The 27,471-nt window shown below is 37.8% G+C and overlaps 1 protein-coding gene across 2 annotated transcripts in view; it reads left to right on the top strand.

The window, feature by feature from the left end:
* Window positions 1-256: 256 nt before the first annotated feature.
* Window positions 257-27,471, top strand: part of syt7b (synaptotagmin VIIb) — a 108,334-nt gene continuing 81,119 nt past the window's right edge. For both annotated transcript variants that reach the window (XM_017439962.3, XM_017439970.3), the window contains exon 1: window positions 257-660. In XM_017439962.3, the coding sequence (XP_017295451.1) occupies window positions 627-660 (34 nt within the window). In that variant the 5' untranslated portion in view covers window positions 257-626. The remainder of the gene's footprint in view (window positions 661-27,471) is intronic.

The raw sequence follows: 27,471 nt of genomic DNA on the forward strand, positions 1-27,471 counted from the left end.
CCTGTCATTCTACAATTTTGTTTTTCCTTTGCCCTTTTTATTAAAGAGGGGGGCTGTAATAAGCCTAAGAGATATTACACTTTCTGAACATGTTTTTTTTTCCTGCTAATTAAAATGAAATCAGAGAGGCAGAGGCTGGCATGAACATAGAAATTACGCGTTTGGATACCCCAGTTTATTTCGGCTCAAAAGCTGATGAAGAGAAAGCCTCTGTGTGCTGTGCTAATTAAGACCTCTGGTGAAATGGTCAGCAGCACTGAGGGCGCACGGATTCCTCGCCTCCTACCGACTTCACGTCACCCCGCCCGTCTGCCTGCCGTCTCCTCCTTTAAACCTTTGCAGCGACCAGCCCTTTGAGCGACTCCGGGCTCAGACTACACACAGGGAGAAAGTGATACAGACTCTCAGCATCACCTACAGACTACCTGCTCCAACAAGGAGAAGAGGAGGTGGAGGAGGACGCACAAGAAGTGCAGACGCGTCCGTGCGTGCCAGCCTAACCAAAAAGGGTAGCAAAAATTCAATTGGAATAAGAGTTCACCAGGAGCACTCTTTGGGGGGAAAAAGGCGCACAGCAATTATTGCAAGAGCAATACAGCCTAAATGAGTGCACAGTGAGAAGAGTCATGCATCTCAACAGAGAAGAAGACAGCAGCAAAGGTGAGCACAAGATTTCATCGTCCATTGGAGCATTTAAACCCAGGCTTTTTCAAAAGCTCTCGCGTTGGTTTCCAGACGCCCTTGAGTGTTGATGTCAAGTATACGCTGGAAGGGGTGTGTAGGGGTCGCTTCGTCAAGCTAATGATAACTGCTTTGATGTTCTGTAATTTTGTGTCTTTCACCAAAACGCGCCGAAAAGCATCGCATGGCACCGTGAAGGGGTGCTGCATCCACTCAAGGTGGCGGGATGGTGACAGCCCGCGAGACAGCCACTTGAGCACTTGTTGTGCTCAATCTGGACTCATCCACGGCCGGTGTTTTTTTTTTTTTTTTTTTAAACCACGAGGTGACCTGAGCATACACGACCAAGGTCACACTGATGAGGAGCAGCCTCGGTGTGTTTCTGTCTGTAACTGAGACGCCACAGATGTGCGCCCTCCGCTGTGGTTTGGAGGGGAGAATTAGGGAGCAGACGGTGTGTAATGACAGCAAACCCTTCCATCATGAGGAGTAACAATAGCTTCTGATGCATGTGCAGGAGGCACACAGGAGCACAGGGCTTTGAACTGAGGTCGAGGTCATTGACTACCACCTGATGCTGGAGGAGATTTTTACCTGAACGTATGTCAGCGTGACGCAGCCTGTGCCTCATTATTCACTGTTAAATGAGCAACAAAATGACTGGGTTCGTGTCTGCCACACCCATTAAATTAACTTACACTTATTGTAACAGTGCATGCAATATGACAAGCTACTGCAGATAATTGACCAATACACAAGTACTTTGATCCAGTTTTTTTCAGTTAAAGGAAATGTCATTGAAACTGGACAGAAAATAGAAAGAATCCTAAAGCAATAAACTTTATCTGCACAGTATTTTTCTTATATTGATGGTTAGTTTGTCAAATTAAAAATTAGTAAGCTAAATTTGCCACTGGATGCCAACTACCATAAGTTTGTTTACGTACAGAAACAGCTGAAGTGACTGAAAAAAGGGCAAACATTAAACTTACCAGTCTAGCACAAGTTTTGCAAAAGCTGCAATGTTTTTGAAAGCCGAGCTCTGTCTTTATGGCGCTCTGCTGCCCTGGTTGATCCCCGATATTTATTCCTAACAGTTGTCTTACTTAGTCTTCCTGTTTTCCTTCGCGTTTAGCAGCAGACTCACGATTATATTTCCACCTAAATGTGTTCTCTGAGGTTCTATGATTGTGTTTACCCACACAGACTGAAGCCAACTCAATGTAGGTCAATCATTAAGCTTCCATGTGGTTTTCGGTGGATTCATCCAAGTGCTTTGTTTATATTGGGTGTGGACCCGCATTTCAGAAACTCATTTGTTATCTAGAAGTGAAATCTTTCAAGCTGCACTATTTGATATAGTTCAGATTTATGTTTGATTTCATGCTTTGTAATGAGCACCTTTTAAAAAAACAAGGCAATGAAAATTCTTCAAAACTCACTAGAAACTCATTTTCGCACATCAGCTTGGAGATTAAAATGTCACATTTCACTTCATTTTTTACTGCCAAGCTTCACAGGAAGCTATTATCTTTGGGGGTTTTTTATCAGCTGAAACATGCTGTTTAGTGAGGAGTTCCTCTTGTCGTTTCCCTTGTAGCGATATGCGTCATCCCACATCTCAAAGGTCTTACTGGGAGATCTTATTGGTACAAGGAGGACAAAAGATGGTTCACTGTCTGTGTGTGGAAGTGGTTTCATGATGACATGACAGATGTGGTTTTTAGTTTGAGAGGCTTCTTTTTGCTTCACTCGTGTTTTAGAGATAAAAACCTGTTTGCACAGTTAAGCTAGGGGGATCTATACCTTTTAGAGACACAGAAACAGTCTAATTTCTGGGAATGGAAGAGCAGTCTTGAACAGTTCTCTCCAAAACTAATGGAGCAGCGGGGTCGACTCCGTTACTTTAACCACACAATGAAAACGTTTGAGTTTCACATCAAGAGATGAGTATGAAACACTAGACTGAGATTGCAGCTGTTATTTTCAGGTATTTTCATATGGCTGTGTGTGACAGGGCCTAAAAGAAAGCTCCATTAGTTACAGAACATAAAGTTTATGTTAGCAATAATACAGCAATAATATAAGAACAGGTAGACTTAAAATAAGACAAGTAAAACTTCCCATTTACTTGCAATCCTTGATTTGCACAAACGACATCAAGTCTGCAAGGCTTTGACATCTCCAGAGATTGACTTTTTTTGTAATGTTGCTTTTTCTAAGGATTTACCTGCAACCTTATTTTTTATTTTATTTTATTTTTTGCAACCTTATTCAATTTTTATTCGTTTTGGTGGGGTTTCTTTTTCCAATCTCGTACTTAGCAGGTAACATATTTGTCTTTAAATTGACTAGAACAAACTAAAAACTTTCCACTCCCTTGTTTTTGTCTTTTTTATGAAGTCTTTGGCTGCGTTTAAACTTGCTCACTTAAAAATAAATGTCCGCTTTCACACAAATGGTGCCATTTTTTTTTTTTGCTTTATTAGGAAATCTAAATATAAATACACCCCAAATAAAAACAGAAATGTTGATCTGTTGTTTTATATTCATCCTTTTTGATGAACCCAAACATTTTCAGTGAACTGCAAAAACAACAAGATTTGAGCGGGACTTAACAAGCAACCAATTTGAGCGTGAAGACAAGAGCAAATGTTAGGTTTAGGTTAACAGGACAGGATTAAGCAGAAGTTATGTTTGTTATTAGAATATGCCGAGTCTGCAGGACATGAAACTAAAATCTGAAGCGGTGACTGTAAGGAGGAAGGGATTGTGTGTCCATGCGGATGTCTAAATGTGGGAGGGAATGTGTATGAATCATCCAAGTCAAAGGGTTTAATGAAAAGGTTAAACAGAACTGAACTCAGCCTGGAAGAAAGTGCCTCAGTAGCTTTTTGTGTAAAGTACTGGCGTATGAAATGTTGTAAATACGTCTTAGTAACATCAATGGTATAAGCTATTGATTCAGCAATAATAGTTTTATTATTAATTGTAACAATAAATCACAAGATTTAAAAAAAATATCAACATCATGAATAGGATGAATGAAAAATATTAGTTTGGTGATATTGTTTTAAACAATAGATTACAGCTAAAATGTGCTGAACAGTGTGTTTAGAAAACCTGATCAAAGTAAAAAGGACAGTTTTTACATGTCATTAACTGTACCGCTTACTGAAAGTGACACACAGAGCATAATGTGAAGTTCCTTCATATTCTTCTGTCATGGCTGGCCTATTTAAACCCACTTTCAAAACAGACGGTGCTTTGTGGTTAAAGGCTGTCCACTGTGTCAAAATGAATCCGATCAATAGCCCGAGCTTATTAGCAGAAAGTTATAGCTCAGCCTCCAGTTTTAATTGTCATGTTGCATTATCTCAGATGGTTCACACAACACATTATCCTTCAGAGATATATGGACTCTTTCGAAATTGATTCCAGGAAGGTGTTCATCCATTAAAAGATGCACAATTTATCATTAAAACAAAAGTGACTGCTCATGTTTCAGAGCCTCTGAAAATATAAATCAGTTATACAGAAAAACAATGAAATAGACACCTTATTAGTTAGTCAGTGGTTTGCTTCTGAGCAAATATTTTGGGTTCAATAAGATTTAAATCAACCTTGATTTCTTACTTGACAATTTCTGAGATGGTCCACAAACAGATTAGCATGACAGCAAACAAATCCTTTCTCCTCTCTGATAGTTCACTGACAACAAATATTGCAGTTTTATGTTCCTCAAAATCTGTTTTTCCTGTTACTCTTATACATGTAATGAGTAGTATCAACAAACGCAGAAGGTTTTTACAGAAAGGCTTGCAAAGCTGAGATTTGTTGCTGTGAAGCGACAATGCTAACCACCACTGCATTATGTATCCCATCATTTAAAGGGATGGTTAAGACTTTTTTAGGTGGCTTTCTGTGGCGTAGTTATCAGCACTATTTTAACTGCAATAGACAACATTCAGAAGGATTATAGTTTGGAGAATCAGACAACAGTTCTCATTGAAGAGTCAGGCTAACGGCTATTTAGACCAGTACAACCTCAAAGATTTCAAAGCAGTTTGCGTTTTATTGTATATTCTTTTGCAATGTGTCTCTTCAGCATCAGATGGTTATTTACACTGAAAACTGGCCACGTTGGAACATGGTCAGTGTGAAACAAACCAGACCAAGCAGTCTGCATTGCTATCCAAGGCAAAAATAATGTGGCGTAAAACAAAGCTACAACACATTCAGGCTAAATTAATAACTTTAACTAAGTAACCTAAATTTAATGACAGCAACAATGAGCTAAACGCTGATTAGTGTTGATGTTAGCTTCTGTTGTAAAAGTTTCTGTGAAGTTTTTCTGCAGTTGGAGGAGAACTGGACTGCAGATGTATTAACAGTTGAAGAAAAAAGTTGCTTCATGTTTGTGTCTAATGTGGTATAACAGATTCATGAACAGATATATGCATCTTTCGCTGCTGAACTGGATGGACATGTTTGCATTATTATGTTATTAGTGCAGTTTGTTTTGTGAATATGACACTGAGAAAGAGCAAATAGCAAATGTTGAGTAAAAGGCGGAGCGCAAAAACTGTGCTGCGCAATCAGTGAATCTGCCCATCAGTCTGGTAACAACTCACGACTTTTGATGCTCTCCTTAATCATTATTGCTTTTTAACTCAAAACTTTCACGTTAGTTTGTCTTGCTAAATTTATTTTACATTTCTTCTTTTCATTTCAACTTAACAACAAAAGTGGAAAAACACACGACACTTCTGAAAATAAAAGCATGACAAATACTGTCTTTATAACAGCAAAACTAAGAGAAAAACAAACAAATACAAAATATAACACTACAGCAAGTAATTTTATTTATGTGAACATAAACATGTCTTATAAATAGCTCAGAAAAGTACTTTAACGGTCCATCAAAGCAGTTTTTGTAGAAAAGAAAAGAATGTTGTTAAAGGGACCAAAAGGTTGTGTTTTCTGAAAGTTCAATGAATTTCTCTTTCAGACAAAAGACAACTTGTTACAGATGTTGATAAAGTTCTGGGAACATCTTGCTGTAAACATTGTTGTCACAACTAACAGCAGACTTTGGAAATGTCTATCAGATGTTCAGAGGTTGTCTTTATTTGCTGGGCTCCCAGTGAGACAGTAATGCTACGTTGTAAGGAATGTGTTGTGTTTATACTTTTAGTTATTTTCCAAATAGCTTTACTAAAACAAAACTAGACTGATATGTTATTTACCCAGGCTCTAAATGTCTTACATTGAAACTGCTTACAGAAAACAAGAGGTCAAATCCTAAACCCATCTTTAAAATGATAAAATAAAGGTCTAATATTATTTTAAAAGAATACAATATCTATTAAACTGTCTGAATTATGGCAATTTTCAATGCTTTTTCACAATCAGTTGGCTGTGGCAGCCATCTTTCATGAAGTTGGCTTCAAAGATTAATCAGCTCTGGAGGTACAAGCATTAAATATTTCCTGAAAGCTAATTGGCGCATTAGCAGAAACACATTTTAAAATTGTGTAATATTCTATAATTGTTTTGTGGATGCTGCAATAAAAAAACAGGCCAGGTGTAAATGTCAGGTATCAAAAAAGCCTTATGGCAAAGTGCAAAAGAGACTCATTATTAAGCCAGCACATGAGCAGGCAGAGATAACTGCTTAATATTAGTGGCATTCACATTCAGCAGGAAATGTATAATTAATTTCAAAACTAATGGACTGGAATCTTATTAGTGGTTTGAGACAAACTCTGAGAGTGAGGAGAGAGACAGAGCGGTAATTAACAGACTTGGAAACAAAGGTATTTTTATTCTCTGTTTAACTGTGAGCCACAGTGTTGGAAAGCAAGCAACTTAGATTTACACTCTCAGGAGACACAAAGGGAGAAATATCACCCTGTTCTACTTAGCTGCTTGTATATTTATATCCAAAGATGGATATGATAAAAGATCCCATCAAAATCAAGACAGAATTGAAAGGTCACGCAGGAGGGGCCAAAGAAAAGACACAACGTGTCACAGAGAAGGACAGAGATGTGGTGTTGAGAAGGACTTGACAAATAAATTCCTGTTTCAAAAAACTGCCACATCAATTTCCCTCGAGGTGTGAGATCTGGAATAAAATGATCAGCTGAAACACAGCGTGACGTTGAAACACGTCAGCAAGTTCGGTGGCCTTTAGGAGCAAATAGAACTCTGAAGATAATCAAAATAAATGGTATCTTACTGTTATTGGATAAGGATTTCCTTTTAATATTAGTTTTTTTTTTTTTTTTTTACTGATGATCTGTAAATGTAAAAAAAAAAAAATCTGTTGTTGTGTTTGTACCTAGAGTCAGTCTGTGTGTCCAGGGATCAAAACGCCCAAGGCCCTCACATGCAACCTTGACGGGTCTCCCCGGAGGTGTTGGGTCCACAGGGGGCTTCCTGATGTTGTTTTAGGGTTGAAGTAGAGCCGCTGCTCCTCCGTATGTAATGGAGTCAGTTAAGGCAACAGATTAGATGCCTCCTGGCCACCTCCTTTTGGAAGTTTTCAAGGCACATCCCACTGGGAGGAGACCCCAGGGCAGACCCAGAACTCACTGGCCTGGGAACGCCTTGGGATCCCCCAGGAGGAGCTGGAGAGTATTGGGGGAGGGAATGTCTGAGTTTCCCTCATGTACTTGTTGCCTCTGCACCACGGATAAGCAGAAAAAAATGGATGACTGGTTGGTTGTATTTATGCCAAAAGTTGTCCGATGGAAGTCCAGATTGCTTCAGTGTCTGTGGTAAAGTCCCCCTTTAAGGAAAAGCCTTTAATTCTATAAACATTAATTCATTTTTGACAACTGCTTTATCTTGTTCAGGGTTGTGTAGGGTGGGGTCACGGGTGGGTGTTTTTGTTGTTGATGGATTCTAAGATGTTTCCAGCTGAAAGTCTGACTTGTTTAGATTAAAATTTGGCTGCAGCATGTTGTCTACTCCCCTAACACTGAAGAGATATGAAGTTTGTGATTTAACATTGGTTTATTTAGAAGTTATTGATCCTGGGAGTGATAATTTGTTCAATCTTTTCAAACCCAAACAGTGCTTGTTCTCTTAAAGAATGAACCGTGTTCGCAAATCCTTGGGCACAAATTCTTAAACTGAGGGAAAACATTCCCCTGACCTTTTGTTTAATTTAAACACCTGGCACACTGAAGAGCTTTTTGCAAAGCAACAGTGAGCAGCCACTGCAATAACATAAAAAAAAATTTGTTTTTATGAGGTACATGGCATATTATGAGCAAAACAAGACAATAATGCAGAGCACCATCTTTCACTTCATGAAGGAGAGCTCATGCAGCACTGGAACATCAAAGAATGTTGAAGGAACCAATCTGATTTGTTAAAGTTGGGATGAACAAGTGAAATAAGAAAGTATCAAGCTGCTAACCCTAACTTAGCACAAGTGTAGGAGCTACATGCTGTGTTTTGCGCTTCTTTCCAAAATGGCAGACCTAACAGGTTTTCTTCTGGCTGCAGTTGGAAGAAATCAGATTCTGTGACCTCTTCACAAGTTATTCAAACATGATATATCACAGCAAAAATAGATTATGCCTAGTTGAAGACATGGCAGCCTGCTGTTTTGCTAATTTGACCAAAAATGGTTCAATTTAGCTACTAAAACTATTTGTGTGGCGTGATGCCGCATCAACAGGCTGCGTCAGCTGTTTGTCAGGGAAATACGGGTCAGGAAAATACATTATTAAATACATATTATCATTTAGAAGCTGTCAGTGTCCCACACAGCTTTTGTTCAGGTCCTGAAACTGAGACCAGCAAAGACCACTCTACCTTGACCAGTGAGACAGCTGGAGTTATGAGTTCAGGCCAGAGACTTTCTATTTCCTGAACAGCGAGACCAGGTCAGCTTCACGGCATTTCTGTGAAAATGAAATGGGCATGCTGCATCTTTTATTTGAAATCCCTCTAATCTTGTTCTCAGCAAGCAATAATTAGCACACCAATTATTATTTGGTTTCTGTTTTATCTTTAAGACTTGAGCTCTGCAGAGTCAGAGGAGACTTTGAGGGAGTGCTGAGAGACTGAAGTGTGGTCTGGGTCAGATTAGCATAGTCAGATCCTAATTATTGAAAGGGAAAAAAAAGATGCAGAGAGACACTAAAAAGACATTCACAGGCTAAATGGGTTTAGTTTGTTTCTGTGCTCTTACATAACTGCAGTCCAGCACTTTATCTTCTGTTGTTCCCATCACTCGACCCTTTTAACCTTGTCTGGGTTGTGAGAACTCGCAATTATTGACGATGGCGGTTTAGATTTGGGAATCTGGTTGAGGTTGGATCAAGAAAAGTACCGCTGCAGCAGCCGTGTGGGCAGCAAATGCTTCTGGCAGTTATGGGAGGCTGGTGAAGAAGACAGAAATAGCTAATGGAGACGGAAGCGCAGAGAAAGGGAGAGAGGTAGCAGATTTTTAGACAATATCTATGCTATTCCTCCTACTAATGAGTGCTTCTGAAAAGGAATAAAAGACAGAAAGACACGTCCAGTGTGTCTTTTAATAAGTGAACTCCACGAAGTAATTACATCTAGACACTACAGGTAGTAAAAGGAGGAAAATCACAAGAAAAAAAGGACGTTTTAGGTGAATGTGTATTTTTAGGCCTATTTTTACTAGAGATTTGACAAGATTCCGTCCAAGCTGATTTGTTTGATAAAATGCCAAACCCAATACCTTTTAAAGCAGGTTGATTTAATAAAAAATATTTCTATTAGTCTGAAAAATCTGAACTAACTCAACAAGACTCCAGACCAGTCAGTGCAAACTTTTTTTTATACAATCAAACAATATAGAAACGTCATTCCAGCATATTTCTTTTATAAGCCAGCCTTAAAACTTTGTTCTGTTAATCTTTTGCACACATTAAATGTGCATCGTATAACAAGACAGTTTAAAAGAAGTTGCAGGAATGTCCAACAGATTATAAAAAAAAGTATGTTAGACTGATTCTTCACTTATTTTATTGTAACTTTATATTAACAAATTGCAGCTTGGTGATCATAGCAATTAAACTATTAAACATTTATTTCAATTTTCTCATGGTTGCAAATTATGGGTCTCATAGAAAGCTGGACTTAAAAATGTCCCGTGTTTAAGTGGCAGCTGCTTCTTGAATGGAAATCTTCAGCTCATAAGTCACTCAGAGGTAAAATGAGCTGCAGACATACTGTGCCTCTGTAGAAAAGCGGCCTTTTCTTTTTCTTTACACCTTTGACATTTTTCTAGACAACATACAGAAATTACAATCGTCTTTGCCACAAACCTTCATGGAGGACATGGTATTCTTAGCACAAATTAGAGTTTGGCTGTAAAGCGTTCACAGCTAGAGAAAAACACTGGATTTTTTGGATTTAGCTGTGATGCATTTATGGACAAAAACAAAACAATTAAATTTCGCAGTTTTGGAGCAGCGCGTCAAACTGAAAATTGTCTGAAGATTTCGGTCAACCGCCTATTTGATTGGTGCATTTCTCCTACCAGAATTTTCACAACTATCTTTTACATTATTTTAACACAAAACCACAAAACTTGTGTTCTATTTGTCAACTTATATACAGTACTTATATTCAAAGTTACTACCATTTTAGAGAGAGATTTTTAAAACAGCTGGTTTTCCTACAAACTTTTAAAGGGTTACTGAGATAATGTGTGGATGTCACTACTAATCTAATATGAATGTATGGTATATTCCTTTAAGACTTATAATAAATTCCAGGAGATAAAGAAGCTCATTGTATGTTTTCAGCAGCTTGTAAACATACAATTAGTGACACAAGTTGCAAATTGTCATTGTAATAGTGAGCCATTATAGCTGTAGTTCCTGCTGTGTTGGGTTATGGAGGTCTATAAAAAATTCATATCTTAGGGGAAATTAAAACCGCTGCTCTACTTAACACCAAGCTTGATTGTCTGAGCCCTATTATGATTTCAGCAGGAAAACACTAATAAAGTCCCTGCTCTGAAAGGTGCTTTTGTGTGGTCAGTTATTTGCGGGTTAACTCGGGTTGTTTGGAGTGTTTGAAATTGAGCTGATTTGAGAGATAAGGGAAATTGAAACAATGAAAAGGAATCAAACTGAGAGCACTTGCTGCCACATGAATAATCTATGGGAATCTGTGAAAACAAAGTAAAAGCCTAGCATTAAATGAATGCATATTGGCTGTATACATAGCTGTTAAATTGACTGAGTTATAACCGTTTCCGTGTAGGCTACTGCCAATTAGCTGTGGCTATCTCGAACTGGATGGACCTCAAAAGTTAATCAGTTGTAAATGTTCATCCAATGACTCATTCCTGAAAGTTGAATTAAAATCTGTCCTGTGGATTATGAGATATTTTGGTAACAGACAGACCTACAAGCACATGAACATGCGCACACACAGACACAAGCAAAAACATATTCGTCCGCCTTCAACTTTTGGTGATCTCGCCAAACAAAATCAGATTTATTTTGCATAGAACTTTATTTGAATATGAGAACGGTACGCCACAAAGCTTAGAGGTTGGCTTAAAACCTTCCTGTCAGAGGCTGCATCATCATTTTCCTCATCAAATCTGTTTGTTTACAGCAAGTTTACATAAAAACTTTGTTTCTATAAACAGAGATAACAACACACATATTATTGCAGTTCTTTAGGTTCAAGGCACTGATGCATATGTTTGATTAGAATTGTATAAATGATGAATCTGTCTACTAGGAATTGTACTCTGAGTTATTTTCTAATTGCACCACAATGTAATCACCATCTGCATTACATCTAAATGATGCCGTTTTGCTTCGAATAAACGAGGCTCCACAAATAAAGGCACACAAAATGAATAATTACCTCAGTACATAGTGGAGTTTACATTTATAAATGACTTGAAGCGTCTTTTGGGGGATATCCAAGTATAACTAAACCAATGTTGAAGTCAGTACAGCTTGATTTTTTTATTTTTTACTCTAAGATGTGATATTTCAATGAGGAAAAAACATATTTTGGAGGAATGACTGAAGCTGAATTCAATCATAGCATGGTTGTCACCCCACGCAGTGAGAAAAACAAGACACATGGAGGAGGAATAGACAGGACAGGACAGTCCTGATTATTTTTGACACCCTGCTTCACTCAGTCACACAGTTTTGGTTTGGGTTAGGTGTACACATGGTTTAGTTTGATTGAGTAAAAGTGGCTTGGATTAAAATCAGTTATTTTTAACGTTGTTATCACGGTGACAAAAATAAGCGCCATGACTCACGGTTATGCCTTTTTAAAAATTGTGTTGACTGCTATGTGGGAATTGGAAGGAAAAACAGCTAGTTTAAAGCTGGGGAGTGCATTGTGTTTTTTGGCATCGCTGAATAAAATTTCAGTAATAACCTCTCAGCAGATTGATGGGGAACTTAATTTCTGCACTGAAAAATCTGTGGCCAATCAGTTATTTTTTTCCTATAGCCGCTCACATTCCTTGAGATGGAAGAGGCTGATTTAACGGCAGAAAATCCTAAAGGGAAAGTTGATATTGTTATGAGGTATTGATCAGGGATGTCTGAATCTGTGAATATCTTAAAGAAGATGCAGTACTCCTTTTATCAGCTGTGCTGGCTGTCAGTATGATGTAACTTGTGTTGTGCACAGAAAATAAGTCAAACCAGAGAATAAATTACGAGCGTTGAGTCCTGAGTGAAGAACGTAGTGCTTGGTCTTGTTTACTGGCTGGAGAAGGCAACTGTTGCTGACTCTGACAGGAAACAGTCTTCTGTACTGTAGGTACATGCTAAATTAGGGTGGAACATAATTATGTAGTTATACAGTAGTGTCCTCATTTTTTTCTTGTTCTTCTTTGCATTTTGGTTACAAGGAGCCAGACTTTGTTTAATCTTTTAAAGTGATCCTAAATATTTCTTGAGGTTTTCAATTATTAGTTGAAAATGTTTGCAACATTTTGGACTATTGCTAAGCTGTCGTGTAAAGCATTTAAAAAAAAGAAATTTTGAAAGGAAATCCACAGATTCTTAAGATTTTTTACCTCCATCTCATTGCAGCAGATGCACCAACACGTTTTATAGGAATGGCTTGTGTTGTGGCAAAACCATGACCAGCAAATGTTGCCAATCACTTGCTGGAGAACCACAAGCATCATGTGTTTCTAACAGGTGATTGAACAGCAGGGTGTCCTGGGTAAGCAAAAGCTTCTTACAAGCCTTTCGATTAACATTTGACGTGAATCTTAAAGATACAGCACAACAAGACAAAATCTCTCTTTGCAACAACAGGTGTTAAAGTAGTGATTACTTCATTGTTACAGCTATTTATGATGGTGCTGGTATTGTTTGGGAGTCCTGTTTCAACCCACAGGGATAGTGTGTGACTCGGAAAGGCACTTAGGATGTGTCGGGCTATTTGTGGTTTGTTTTAATGCCCAGAATAAAAGCTGGAGTCGGGGAGCATCAGTAGTAAACGTGCAACCTGGCTCTCCCCGAGTTGATGGATGGATGGGTGGATGAATGGGTGGATGGATGGGTGGATGGATGCGTGGATGGATGGGTGGATGGATGGGAAACCGTCCAAATACAAGATGCATTTCCCCCCTGCCTCCACAGACAAAGCCGAACAGGATATTATAAGAAAAGATATCAGCAGTGTAGCCAGGAGCAGATGGTGAGACGGAGCTCAGCACAAACAGGATCTTCCTGCCAGTACAGGACTAAAAACGAGAAGTGTCAGCTTCTACATGCTCAGACATATATAGACACAGTCTTTGACTTGTAAAAGTCTTTATGAGGGAGCATTAATGATCTGAAAGCTGTATGGCTGTCATTGTCGCACCCCCGGCTCTTCATTTCCTCTCTTCTCTTTTGTTCAGTTTCCTCTCCTTTTTATTTCTGTTACTGTACCCTCATCTACCTCCACAATCTAAATATATTATATACTTATTTAAATCCCAACAAACACTGATATGTGCAAGATAAAGTGCACTTTCTTCACACCAAAGTTTGGATTTTAGTTCAGAGCATAACATTTATGTTTGGCTTGTGAATTATTCATCAAAAGCAGTACAGAGGAAATATAATTTAATAAGCTAATGCAAAGGAACTCTTGAGGGCTGTTTAATGTACCACAAATGTTTAGTTTACACTTAATTAGATTTAAAACATGTCTGATGCACATGGGAGATCTTAAAGCCTGAGGTAGAGCTGGCGTCGGCTGGTGTCCAGTTTGCAGGCAGAGTTTTAGGGCCCGTCATAATGAGGCGGGTGTGGACCTCCCAGAAAGCAATCCCTGGATGTTCATCTTCAACTAATTCATTTTTGGAGCCATCCTGATTCAAGATGGCCACCACAGCCAACTGAGCTCATAAAACACAAACATGTCTATAATTCAGTCGCTTTTACAAATACTTGACAAATAAATTTGGTGTGGTAGTAGCTGAGAGTCATTCACAACACAGATTCCAAGCGTGATCATTTCCTGCATCATATTGTGTAAGATTGCAAAGTTTGACAAAAAATATGCACAATACTAAAAAATAAAACTTAAACTTCTGACTTCAGCATTTCCTTTCTGAGCATCGTATTTAATTAAAATCAATGGAAGCCTTGAGTTTTCTGTGAAATTATTCTCCAGTCTTGGCTCATCTTTGTGACTCGGTTCATCTGGAAGTCTTTGATTTTCAACTTTCACCAGGTAGGATACAGAGTAATGGTTAAATTAAGGACTTCAAGTTTTGTTGTTTTTTTCTTGGCAGAGTTTCCGATTATTTAGTCATTGCTTTATCTTGATTTGTCTCTCAGCAGCGTTTCACAAAGAATAAAACCACAAAACAAAACAAAAGAACAGAGTCAACACAAACCTATGCTGCCCCCTCCATGTTTAATTGTGTGGACATCAAAGAGGTAACACTCAGTGCTTAGTTTTCCCAGCACCGGGAACTGTGGATAAATAATTCTGTTTTTGTTGCATCATATTAAGGATTTTTTTTCTTTTCATGGCCAACTCCCATTAGTCAGTGATGCGTCTTTTAATGATGAATAACTTATGACTGATCATTTTAATCCTGACTGGTGGAGAACCGTTCTGATAGCTGAGCTCCTTTAAGGCCCCCTATCTTCAGAAAATACTAAATTTCTTTTCCAGTTACTCTTATCCGAGGTACCCATCTGTCCAAGACTCTTAATGTATGATTGCTCAGTTTGGGCAGCGAGTGTTATAGTGATGTAAGCTGGTACAAACAAATATTTTTGTATCTTAAAATCAAATATATTAATTTTTTCTTTGACACACTACATCAACTGTGAGACTTAATACAGTCAAGTGTCCTCCTTTTTACTTAGGGAATCTGTAAATGGAATTTTGTTTTTATTTAATGAAGCTATAGTTAATTTAATAGGCACAGATGGATTGTTGCAGGAAGCAATGCTGCGGTGTAGATGGAAGTAGGACGCAGCACAGCTGAATTGTTCATGTCGTGACAAAAAGATATAATATAATAGCTAACTAACAAGCCACTCTTACAATTGTTTTTTGTTTGCCATTTGAAAATATAGTCTGAAGATTGTTGATAAAAATTAATTGAAATTCTAATAAGATAAAATGAAGGACAAAATTTGAAGGTGAAAGCGTCTAAACCATTTTTTTTCTCTTCAAACCTCAGGCTACAGTCTGATGAGACTCATTGGATATTTATTTTGTAAAGGTTTTTTTGTATAAAGCACAGACTAAATAACTAACACGTATTTCCCTTCAGATGACACATCAACATTTATTTTCCTCCACCCTGCTGGATGAATCACTGGGCTTTCAAAAACTCTAATCAGGGCAGCTGATATGGGAACACTTGAAAATTTTGTCCTGCATTATTCACCAGAACGTGCATCTGTTAAATCCAGGGTAAAATTCAGGTCATGCAATACCTCAGACCTGCTCTATCAGCTGTATGGCATGAGATGAGTGAGTCACCTAAAGTACCAACTGTAGTTTGCTTTTTGTATCTGGTTTTGAGTTGCAGGAATCAATAAATTTTACCTCTATGTTACTCATAATAAAGACAGTATATTTTTGTGATGCTATGGTCTGTGCTTCTCCAGTTTACAAAGAATGTTACCTTAAATCTAGCAGCACAATGGATAAGTGGTTAGCACTGTTGCCTCACAGAAAGAAGGTCCTGGGTTCAAGCCCTGAATTGGACCTGGGGTCTTTCTGTGTGGAGTTTATGTGGGTTTTCTCTGAGCACTCTGGTTTCCTCTCTCAGTCTAAAAACATACATATTAGGGCCTTCAAGCCTTGGCCTCCCTTGAAAAGAGATCTGTGATCTCAATGGGATTTGCCTGGTTAAATAAAGGTTAAGAAAAATAAATAGGGCAGTTCTTCAGATTTGTTGCCTTTTCCAAAGCACAAAGAGTGTCAGTTTAAATGACGTCAAATAGAGAAAAGTAGCAAAGGATGCATTTTAAGAAGCTTGATTCAGAGAATATTTGATCATTTTTTGCTTCTAACTGCAGGGATAGTAAAATATGTTGCAAAAGGCTGAAAACAGAGAATTCCTCTCCTCCTCCCTGCTGTTCCAGACAGACACCTAATGTCAGACTTGACACTTCACAGTCAGCGGTGAAGCTGTTATTTTATCGAGCTATTTCCCCACATCAGACTTCAGCTGACAGTGTCACTCTGCTCTGAGCCCTTTCAGTCCTGATTTTTGTTCCTCCTTCACTTATGAGAGAGGTGGTATGTGTTGCAACATGGAGAGGTCCGCCTTGGATGGAGTCACCACGACAGCTTTCACCTGGTCACCGCGCTGCTGCTGCTGCTGCGTTCGGCTCGAGGCGGCTGAGCAGCAGTGTTGTTCTCCTGAGGCACTGAGGGCATGGAGGTGACTCACATTTGCTCTTAAAGAACAGATCATGCAGGCTTTTGTTCAAGCAGTGAATCACTTTAAAGGGATAGTTCAGGTTTTTTTGAAGCAGGGTTCTGTGATAGCTGTTGGAATGACCTCAACTGGGAGAAACAGAGTTTAATTCTGACCAGATTGACGAGCCAATCCAAGTGGGGCCAAGACCAAAGTGGATTGCTGCCATCTTAGGGATGAGCAGTGATTTTTAAATATTCAGAATCTAATTAAAAGGGCAAATTTGAAGAATTGATGCGACAGTCAGGGCTGTCTTTATTTTGTGTGTGTGTTTATATATTAGTATTGGTACAACACACCAAGCTGTCTGTGCTTTTCCAGTCAATGTGCTTTTTCAACACAACACCTACCCCCCTTTAAAGTAAGATAAATAAATTGAAACCAATGCAGAGGGTCCCTGCATCTTTCTGCCATTGTAGTTTATTTTGAAAGGATTATAAAGTGATAACTATGATCACGGTCAGTTGGTTGGTTAAACTCTAATTCTCTGCGATTCCTGACCTTGTGAACACGGCCATTTTTTAAGTAAAAACATGAATCATATGGTGCTCTTTAAAACCACTTCCTCTGCTTTAAAACAGTTTGTTGTTGGGCTAAACTTGTTGTGCTATGTCATTCAGGCATGAGTAAAGCTCTGAAACATCACAAAGCAACAAAGTTTTTTAGTGTTCTTTTTTTTTTTTTTTCTTTTATGTTGGCAACAATAATGCATCAATTGTGGAAAAGCCAAGTCATGTTTCCAGAATGTTTTTACTTTGTAAATTGGACACAAATTCTATTTATTATTTCTGGCATAGTGAACAGTTAACTCACGTGACTAACTGGGTGTTTATAAGCCCACTAGTAACATAACAGACAAGTTACAACATTTGTACTGTTTCTTTATAGGTGATGTTTCAAAAGATACTCTATGTGCAACACTACAGACTGCACAAGAAAAAGTATGTATTTGGTCATGCTATATGTTTGTTTTCTCATGTATGAGAGGAGATTAGGAACATAGGCATCCAAGCATGTTTCATTGTCTGAGGTCAGGGAGGATACAGCTCCAGGACCTGTTGCCTCTGCAACCTAATGTGACAAAGCTCAGTAATTATTATCATGTTTTGACATATACCACACAAGGCATAATACATCACAATATGTCAAGACTGACTGGTTAGCCTCTTAATCTTAGCACACATCTATGTAATCATATTTCATCTAGTCTTTGAAATTCTGTTGATTTTAGTACATTTTCGGAATATTTCAGCACTTTTAAAAAAGTCACATTGCTCTTTAAAGCTTTGGTTTCTAACACTACCATGTGTGCTCATGAAGACAATGCTAGCAGATGTTATTTTAGTGTTCTGCTATTCAACAACTACAGCGAAAGTTGGTGGAAATGTTATAAGTTTAAACAATAAGAAACAAAAAACTTAAAATAAATAAAATAACATTTTCTTTGCATAATGTGATGTTTTTATGACTTAATCTTAAGGCCTCACTGGTAAAAATTAGCAAGTAAAAATGGATATATATTCATATTTATGCCAATGCGCAGTCAGTAGAACAACAACAAACACAAGGTTCTGTGACTTGTTTGGATGTTCACTTACATGTTTTGGTTTGAGAAGGTGAACGGTAAAAGAAAACAAACTAGACGTCTGAGCAGCTACTAAACCAGCCTGTGTTTATTTATAAATACATGTTTTGAATAATTTATAAGAGCCACCAAGAGACCATGTTCCCATGTTGGATAAGATGGAAATAATAATAAAAAAGATGTGAATTCTCAGCACTGAGGTTTATAATCTCCTCAGAGAAGATGTGCATTAAGATTTCTAAAAAGCAAAGCTCAGATATTCAGATATTATGGTGATTACTTCAGATAACATCAAAACACTTCAGTTCTTTTACCATCTTCTGAAAAAAATATCCAGTTTCTCTATTCATCAGTTCCTGTCTGTCTCTTTGAGCCCCGCCGTCTGTATGCCTCTGTATTTGCTGTGTCTGCTTCTTGTGATGTTGTCCTAGATTTCTGTGGCACTGTGGCCCAGAATCATAAAACAGTGGTGTGTTGTGGAGATCACAGGGGCACAAATCAGACGCTACAAGGCAGAGATAAATCGCAAAATATAGCAAAACTCAGAGTATAAAGGAGGAAAATGTATGCTTGCGTGGATTTATCATATTGTAGGAAAGAAAAAACAAAAGGTAAAGATGCAAAACTGATGTTTGTTTTTCTTTCCTTGGGGCATGCAACTTTTTTTTCTCTAGCTTTTATATAATCTACAGCAAACTAAAAGCACCAACATTGAAAAAAGCAGTAAAAAATTATTTGTTTATAAAAAAATCCACATGTAAGAGTTTGGTTCAATAAATTCATTGAGTCTTTCTTTTGTCCTCTACAATCCAAAACAAAAGGTTACCATTTGTTACATCATTCAGAAGAAGCTTTCATTAATTCGACTTTCATCTTCATTCATAGTCCTGTTGTGTTTTCTCTCACTGCCATGGAGAGTGAGGATAAATGGGTGTAGCTTAGCCAGGACAAGTTATTTATTAAGTTTCCATGAAGATTTGATGAACACAACTTAGCAGGTGGACATACAGTGCAAAAGCGAATGATAAACATTAAAAGTCCCAATGCAGGGATTGTTTATTGCCTGAAACTTAAAAAGCTTTCGTATTTATTAAAGGAAAGCTTGAAGCAAGGCTCCCTTCACGAAGGATGATAACACTGCTACACTTTCCCCAACCTTCAGTACATGGCTGGATCATGGTAAATTTGGAAAACCTCCTTCAGTGTGAATACAAGCCTGACACTTCTACACTCTTAGAACTTGCCAAGTAGGCTTTTCTTGCCATTTTCCACATCCTGGCGATACTCTCCTGCACTCTCACCACACTCAATACGCTTGCCCTGAAGAGGCTATCTAAACAGAAAGGAAAAAAAATAAAACCCAACAACTTAGATCTCAGTTCCTGTCATACAAGAATGATTAAAAAAAAGTGCCTCTTTATGTTGTTTTGGAGTGTGAGGACACAATGAACACATCACCGGTCCATCACAGCGTAACACTGTAAGTAAACCTGGTCCTGGCTGGTGTGATTACACATGGTCTGTGTGGATGCACTGCCAAATTCTCTGAAACGCCTTTGAAGACAGCTTATGGTAGAGAAATGAACATTCAAGTCACGAGCAACAGCTCTGGTGGACATTCCTGCAGCCAGCATGCCAACTGCACACTCCCGCAGAACTTGCAACATCTGTGGCATTGTGCTGTGTGATAAAACTGCTCATTTTAGAGTGGCCTTTTATTGTGGCCAGCCTAAGGCACACCTGTGCAATAATCATGTTGTCTAATCAGCGTCTTGATATGCCACACCTGTGAGGTGGAGGACAAGCGCTCAACAACACAGATTTACACAAATTTGTGGACATTATTTTAGAGGAAAAGCCATTGTGTACATAGAAAAAACCTTAGATCTTTGAGTTCAGCTCGTGAAAAATGGGAACAAAAACAAAAGTGTTGCATAAAAAAAGTGTAGAAATGTTGTTGTGTAACTTTCGTTAGCCTCGTCTCAGCCAGTATTAACGTTTTAAATTTCAAACTCGGTCCTCACATACTCGTTTCACAGAACGATGTAATTCTCCTGCCGTCGCTTTTCTTCTCGTGCCTCCTCTTTGTTTCTTAGCTTCTGTCCCAGCTCGTTGGTGAGTCACCGTCCATGTCTGAGTGATTACACACATCCAGACGCATACAAGCATAACAGACGTAAACAAACTTGATAAAGAGGACTGATTCACTTCCAGTGATGGAAACAAGTATTTAAACAAAGAAAGAAAATAAGAAGTTGAAGCACTTATGTTGGATGAAGTCGGCAGGTGTGGTTGTTTTCACACAGTTTGTTCTGAAGAAGAGTCAGATTACAGCGTTTCTGTTACCTTGAAACAAACAAAAAAAGAGTTTAACTAATTTTGGAAGTTATCAGAGCTATTTCAGTTTGTATGTTGGTGATCAGGCAGTAGAAACTCTATAAAAATAGTGTTTGTTTGTGGCTGCCCCAGAAGAAAACTTTCTAATTTTTCACGTTTTCCTGTAAGTTGAGCTTCCTCCTGACTGACTTTTAAGGTGAATATCCTAATGTTTGAAAGTTTACCTGGAAAATTTCAAAGATAATTCCAGAAATCTGGAAGAGATTTTACACAACAGTTAAAGGGGCTCTTATTGTATCATATTACACATTTAAAAAAATCTGTAACCTCTAAGTCAGTCTCACAGACTTTACAAGGATGGAACCTCCAGTTTCCCACTCCCAGTTTGTCATATTACATCTAGCTGGAGCTAACCTTGTACTTAAATCCTCAGTGACACATCCACAGTCCTAAAGATGAGAGAAAATCCCAGCTCCAGCAGCTTCGTGTGCTTAATGGTAAGGTGCATTAGGTTACGGCTGTCATAACCTCTGGCTGTTACAAAGAAGAGCTCAGTGAGAAGGGCTGAACTTCTTCTATGAATTAGAAATGTCATATTAGAAAGTGCATTAAATTAATCATGACAAAGAATTAATGCTTGAGTCCAATATTAAAACACTTTACCATTAATGACGACTAATTATTCACAAAGTGTTGCAGCTGATTGAACAGATCCCAATTCAAAGACATTCAGCATGATACACGGCTCTGCCTACATTTTAATGGTTGAAAACTATCAATACATTATATATACATATTCTAAGGGCATATCATAAGTAACTTAACCCTGAAAGTTTGGATTTTTCCATTTTTGGCAAATACTTACAGAATTTTAAGGCGAGAAGAATGATCTTATAAATAAGTGAGAAATGAATAAAATTATTAATAAAAATTGTGCAGCAGAGTAACAAAAATCAAGAGTGTGATGCTTCAGACTGATCACTGAACTAAATAAGAAAGAAGAATTACCAATTACTTATCTTCTTAACAAATAGGACAAAAAAATGAATATAAAAGCCATCATGACACATACTACATTTTTTAACTATAAGGCTTCAACACATGCAGTCAGCATGAAAGATTTAGAAAAGAAAATCTTGTTTCAACATAAAGACCTCAGTCAGACATCCACTGAGGAACCACATACCAGCAGGTCCCAATGAAGCAGTCATCAGAATGGTACCTTATATTTTTTTAATGTATTTAAAATAAAATAACTCTGGTGTAATGTTTAGGCATCTTACAACTTAAAGGAAAAATTTAATAAAATATCAAAACAATGAGTTTTCATGTTTTGATTTTAGTTAAACACTATTAGTGAAACACTCCAGTGGTCCGTTTCTCTGATTTCAAACATTAATGATGTGTTTTTAGAGTTTTTGTGTGCTGATTGTGTGGGCGGAGTTTCTTCCTTGGTTGGTGACGTAGAAGGAGGCGGGGCCAGCTGTGGCAGACCGCTGAGGGCTGCTGTCGCCGTGTTTATCAGGGAAAATGGAAGCAGAAGAAGAAGCAAATACCGGTTTGAAAACATAATTTTTTTTTTTTTTTGGTCTGGAATAATGCTGTTGTGCACTGGAGCCCAACATTTCACAAGCTTTACAATGATGTCATATAGTTTTCAGAGTTTCCCATCTGGAAAGCTAGAGGCGGCCGGTGGCGGTCGGAGGACGGGTGCCGGTCAGACACCGTCTCCTGCCATAGATTGAAGGTTAATATTTCAGGTGGTCCTCCTCCAAACGTTAACTGCACAGTCAGTTACCAGACTTTAGGTTGTAATTTTCACCAGGAGCTAAACTAACCACATCCACCAAACCTTCTTGTCATTAGGGAAGCTGGGTCAGTTTACACAATTAATTATAACACAAATACACTACCTGTATTTGCTACTTACTACCTTGTTTATATGTTTCATTATTCATTTTAGATAAGTGTAGTTTCTTTTAAATGGGAGACTCTGAAAACAGGCACCTTTTAGGACTTTCTTTTGATTTATGTTGGTTTCAAAACACTTTTCATTTCCCCCCTTAAAACAATTGTAGTGTGTAGGACCTGAAGACCAGAGGAAAGCTTTACAACAAGGTTACTGACCATGTACCTGCCAGGAAAGACAGAAAAATATCTTTTTACTTCAAATAGTGGGAGTGAAATTACACTTGCAGCCCTCTCTGTGGCTTTGCCGTTAACTTGAACCATCCACACAACTGCACACACAACTTTGACATTACTTTTCTTCTTATGCTTTGCTTTGTTTGGATTTAACCAAAATTACTGATGCTGTGATGTTTCTGTGGTCATTCGACATTTTTTTAATTGAGAAGATAACTATTTACAACTTCTAGGGACCTGAGTATTTTAATCTTTCAGGTTAAAGAGAACATTTAGATTCATTTTTGAATAATATGGAAGGTTTTTGTGAATATGTTGCCATTTATAAAGTGGCTGTAGGGATAATGATGTGACAGTTCTTTTGTTGTTTTATGAATTAACGTTTACCAATATTACATTAAATATAATCTTATGTAGTGCAGTTGGGTACGATGTTTGAATAAAAGGACCAAAGTTATGGATAGATTGACAGAATGTGTTGGTTTAATATTTTAAACTTTTCCTTCTTCAGTAATTTTCATCATCTTTCTCCACAGCTCGAAACACTAATTTTTTTTAACTTTTTGTTTTAGCATCAACTTTCAGAAACACATAAAACTGTCATCATCTCAACTGTGGTGTCATATTAAATAAAGGAAGGATTCATTTGTGGTTCAAGATGGCACAGTTTGATGTTTAATTTTAAAAAACTTACTGATTGTGTCATAGAAAGCTGTCATCTCATTGGCAGTACAATCACCAACAATGAAAATGTAAAACTGGCACCTCCTGAGGTTTTGCTGTCAAAAATGCAGACTCTCTTTTCATAGAGAAGTCAAATTTTGTGATGGTGTAAAAAACAATCTGAGCATCTTTGTCTGAGATTTAATTTGGTCTAAGTCTAACTCGAAAGGCACTGGTGCTCTTTCTTCTTTCAACATCCAGGGAGGAGTTACTCTGAGCAACCAGTAATTTCTGTTGTCATCCCTTTTCAATGCTATGGTATTAGAATACATGCTCAGATCTCTCCCACAACACATTTGGCAAAAGGCATTACCCACCTTGGCCATGCTGCCAATGTAATCACAGCATTCACACTCACATTCACGGCCACTTCAATTGCAATTTATGCATCGCCATGCACACAGATCAGCAGGTGGCCTTGGTACCAGTGAGTGTAACAGTCTTTAAATAAATCAAACTCTCATAAAGCTTTCTGATGCTACTTTGTAAACATAATTAAAAATGTTACAAATGAGGTAGTTGCCAATACAGGTGGGTGAGATTTCTAAATTAAAAAGAATGATGTGGTGTTGGCGGCTGGCAGGTGGGTAATTGATGAGTAGATGTTGAAGTGGTTGATGCAGAGCTAATGTGTACTCAGAGGAGGCCTTCACAGACATGAGAGGAGCATGAAATCTCACAGTTGACAGAGCCAGTTGCTGAGACCCGTTCAGTCACAGAAATGAATGGTGCTCGTACAGCCTCGTGTACCAGAGGGCAGCTCTTCACCGTAAAGACAAGTAAAGCTAAGCTTGGGTTTATGTTTGTGTGTTGTTTGTGTACAACACATAGACATAGAAATTAATTTTTGACCAGGTCAGATTATAGTTTTTTTGTTTGTTTTACAGGAAATAACAGTTAAACACAGGCAACAGCTTGCAGCAGCATTGTGGGGTGTGAGGAGTGTTACTCTATGCTCTATACAATAAAATAAAAGCCTACATCTGGCATCTCATTAAAAACATCTAAACCTGTGGTTCTCAAACTGTGGTACAAGTGCCACTGGTGGTGTTTAGGATCCCTTTCGTGAGATATGGAATAAATTGTTCTATGTCAACTATTTATAAGTTATATAACAAGCAAATTAACTGTTGTAAGCTCAACGTTAAGAAGCTAAAGAAAGAAAGCTAAAAAGCAAAGGTACCCAAAAAGATGAACAGTTAAAGCAGATTGAAATCATGGTTCTAATTAGAAACTACTCGAAACAAAAATGCAGTGAACACCTGTGGAAATTGTGGTGACTGATGGTTGACCAATGTGCTAGTGGCTATGCATGGAACATTCACATCTTAAACAAAACTCAGTGGTTTCTCCTGAATTAAACCAAAACAGTTTGGAGAAGGAAGTCAAAAGCCAGGCACAGGCTGGCATATGTCAGTCAAGATCGCATTTCTTTTGTTTAGCCGTTTCAAATGTGAAGACTGTAAAGGTGATGAAGTTTCTTTAGCTGTATTGGTCAGTTTGCATGTTTATGCTGGATATTTGATTTGTTTGAAAAGTTTCAGTATATTCTGAAAAAGTGAAAAAGTGCCTGTAGTCCCAGGGTGGTATTTGGAGAGGTTCTGAGGTGGTACTTTTTATGAAACGTTTCAGAATCCATGGTCTAAAATATAGAAATGGTACGACAAAAATCTTTTTAAATTGTGCTTTCAAACCAGAATTAGGCCTATGCTTATTGGAAAGAATCCTTTCTCAAGTCATTTTTTACAACATTTCAGCCTGAAAAAAGAAAAAATATTGCCTAAAGCAGTGCATGTACAAACCTCATTCTGATAAAATCTGCCAGTGACAGCTGACAGTCAAGATTGAGTTTTTCAAATGATGAATCTGCCACTGTTCTCAGAGTAAACTACATCCACTATACGCCATACAGCAACAGAGTCTGGACAGTCATTGCAATCATCAGGATGCACTTCAAAAATTGAATCACAATCAATAGCATTGACAGATCATTGTTAAACCGTTTGACATTAAACAAAATTGGCTTATTAAACATATAATCTAGTTACTCAAACTCAGCAAGTAAACTCTATGTGATTGATTTCATTCTGATCAAGAGTGGAAAAAGGAAAACGGCATTAAGTCAGAGTTATGTCGCTTAAACCATTCAAGCTTCTTTGGGGATTAGAGGAGAAATAACCCCAGTGAGGCTCACTCATTCAGAGGGCATGCAAGAATCTAACAAACAACTAAAAGGAGTGAGGAAAGCTGGCTGGCAGGAGGCAAGTAAAGAAAGTGAGCAAGAAAAGGTACACAAGATAGACTCAGGGCATGAAGAATCTTCACCGAAATTAGATTTAGAAACATTTTGTCAGTGCACCATATCTGATGTCTTGTGTAGTTTCCAAGACTTAACAATTGCAGTGCTCCATCCTTGACTGGAGATGCCTACCTTTTTCTAAAAATATATGATGTTGGCAGTGTAACTCAAATGATGCATCTCAGCCTGAACCCTGTTACAACTTTAAAGGGTCATTTTACAAAACATGGTTCAACATTCCTATCATTCAGAGGAACTAATGTAATAAAGGTTTTTAATGCATAACACGAGTGCCAACATAGAAATCGCTCTAACCTTTTAAACAAAAAAAAAAAAGCTGAAGGTGAGCATATGAAAGTCACTTCCATTACAACACACTTTATATCACCCAGCAGAGAGGATAAGGTGGAATTGCTTTTGCTTGGCTAAACCCATACTCTTGTAATTCTGTGGCAAGAAACCAACAATTTAAAAAGTCAACAAAATTACTCTCAACAACTCTGAAGAAATGGTTTGGCTGACCCAAAGTATCCAATCTAAAGTCACAACACACAATTATAAGCCTCTCCCACAGTGCCTGACACATGCCTGATGTACCTCCGTTGTACCCTTTGTGTTAATATGAAGGTGAAAATGTGTGGTCAAGGTTGACGTTCCACTGAGTTGTTTTTGAGGCAATTGAGACAGTCACTAAACTGTTGTCACTCAGCTGATTCTGTGACAGCCACTTGCTTTGTATTACCTAAAGGAACAGTGACGCTTCACTGAGGACCACTTTTTAAAAGCAATATGTCCCCACCACTTAGTAATAAAAGCTATAGCTTTTTAATATGTTGGGCAATTTGCCAAAGTTTATTTTCTTTCTTGTTTTCTTTTTTTTTTAAGGCTGTCGTTTGTTTGCAAACCATATTATTTGTAATGGAGATTTGTAGCGACCTGCAGTTAAATACAATGAGGATGGTCTGAGGATTATTTATTAGATGCTGAGTTAGTGGGTATGCATTTCCATCAAACACATAATGTATTTTTTATGTTCAAAATATGTTTACCACTATTTTCTGAGGTAATGCAACTTTTAAATTAATTTTCACAGTTTCAAGAGGATACCAGATTTTTTTATTGCCTAATTAGGTAATTGCCAGTACATCTGCTTGCTTGTTTAACTGTCTGTCCGTATGTCAGCAAAATATCTCACGAGCCACTAAATGAAGCTCTCAGAAAGTAAATATTGGTTTTACATTATTGGTTAAACACTTAGAACTTAGATTTTGCATCAAATGAGTGTGGACAAATTCACAATTCTCACTGATTGCCATGAAGTTTATCAGTTTTCGCTCTTATATTTAGCAAGCGCATCACCTCTGAGTTTAAAATTAGAAAGGAGGTTAAATATTGTTTTTGACTTCATCTAAAAAGAATCACTGTACTGAAGGAAAAAGTTGCCACTTGAAATTCTCAAGTTTTGTATTTTTAATAAGATTCCTATTGCATTAAAGTGTCACAGTTAAAACGAAACCATGTTAAAAATTGAATCTGACAGGGACTCTCATGGCTAAATGTTTTTGTCCTCTACCGGGTTCATCTGCCTCAAGCAACAACACTGACTCTTAAATGCATGCTGGCGAGCATCCAAGTAGCTTTTAACCAACAGAAATCTCTGTGCTGGAACTCGCAATAAAAATGCAAAACCAATATTAAATGTCAGTAGGTGAGTGTGCTTTACAAAGTTCTCTCTGTGATACCTACAGAAACTCTTTT

Source organism: Kryptolebias marmoratus, linkage group LG15, assembly GCF_001649575.2.
Source record: "Kryptolebias marmoratus isolate JLee-2015 linkage group LG15, ASM164957v2, whole genome shotgun sequence".
Classification (NCBI taxonomy): domain Eukaryota; kingdom Metazoa; phylum Chordata; class Actinopteri; order Cyprinodontiformes; family Rivulidae; genus Kryptolebias; species Kryptolebias marmoratus.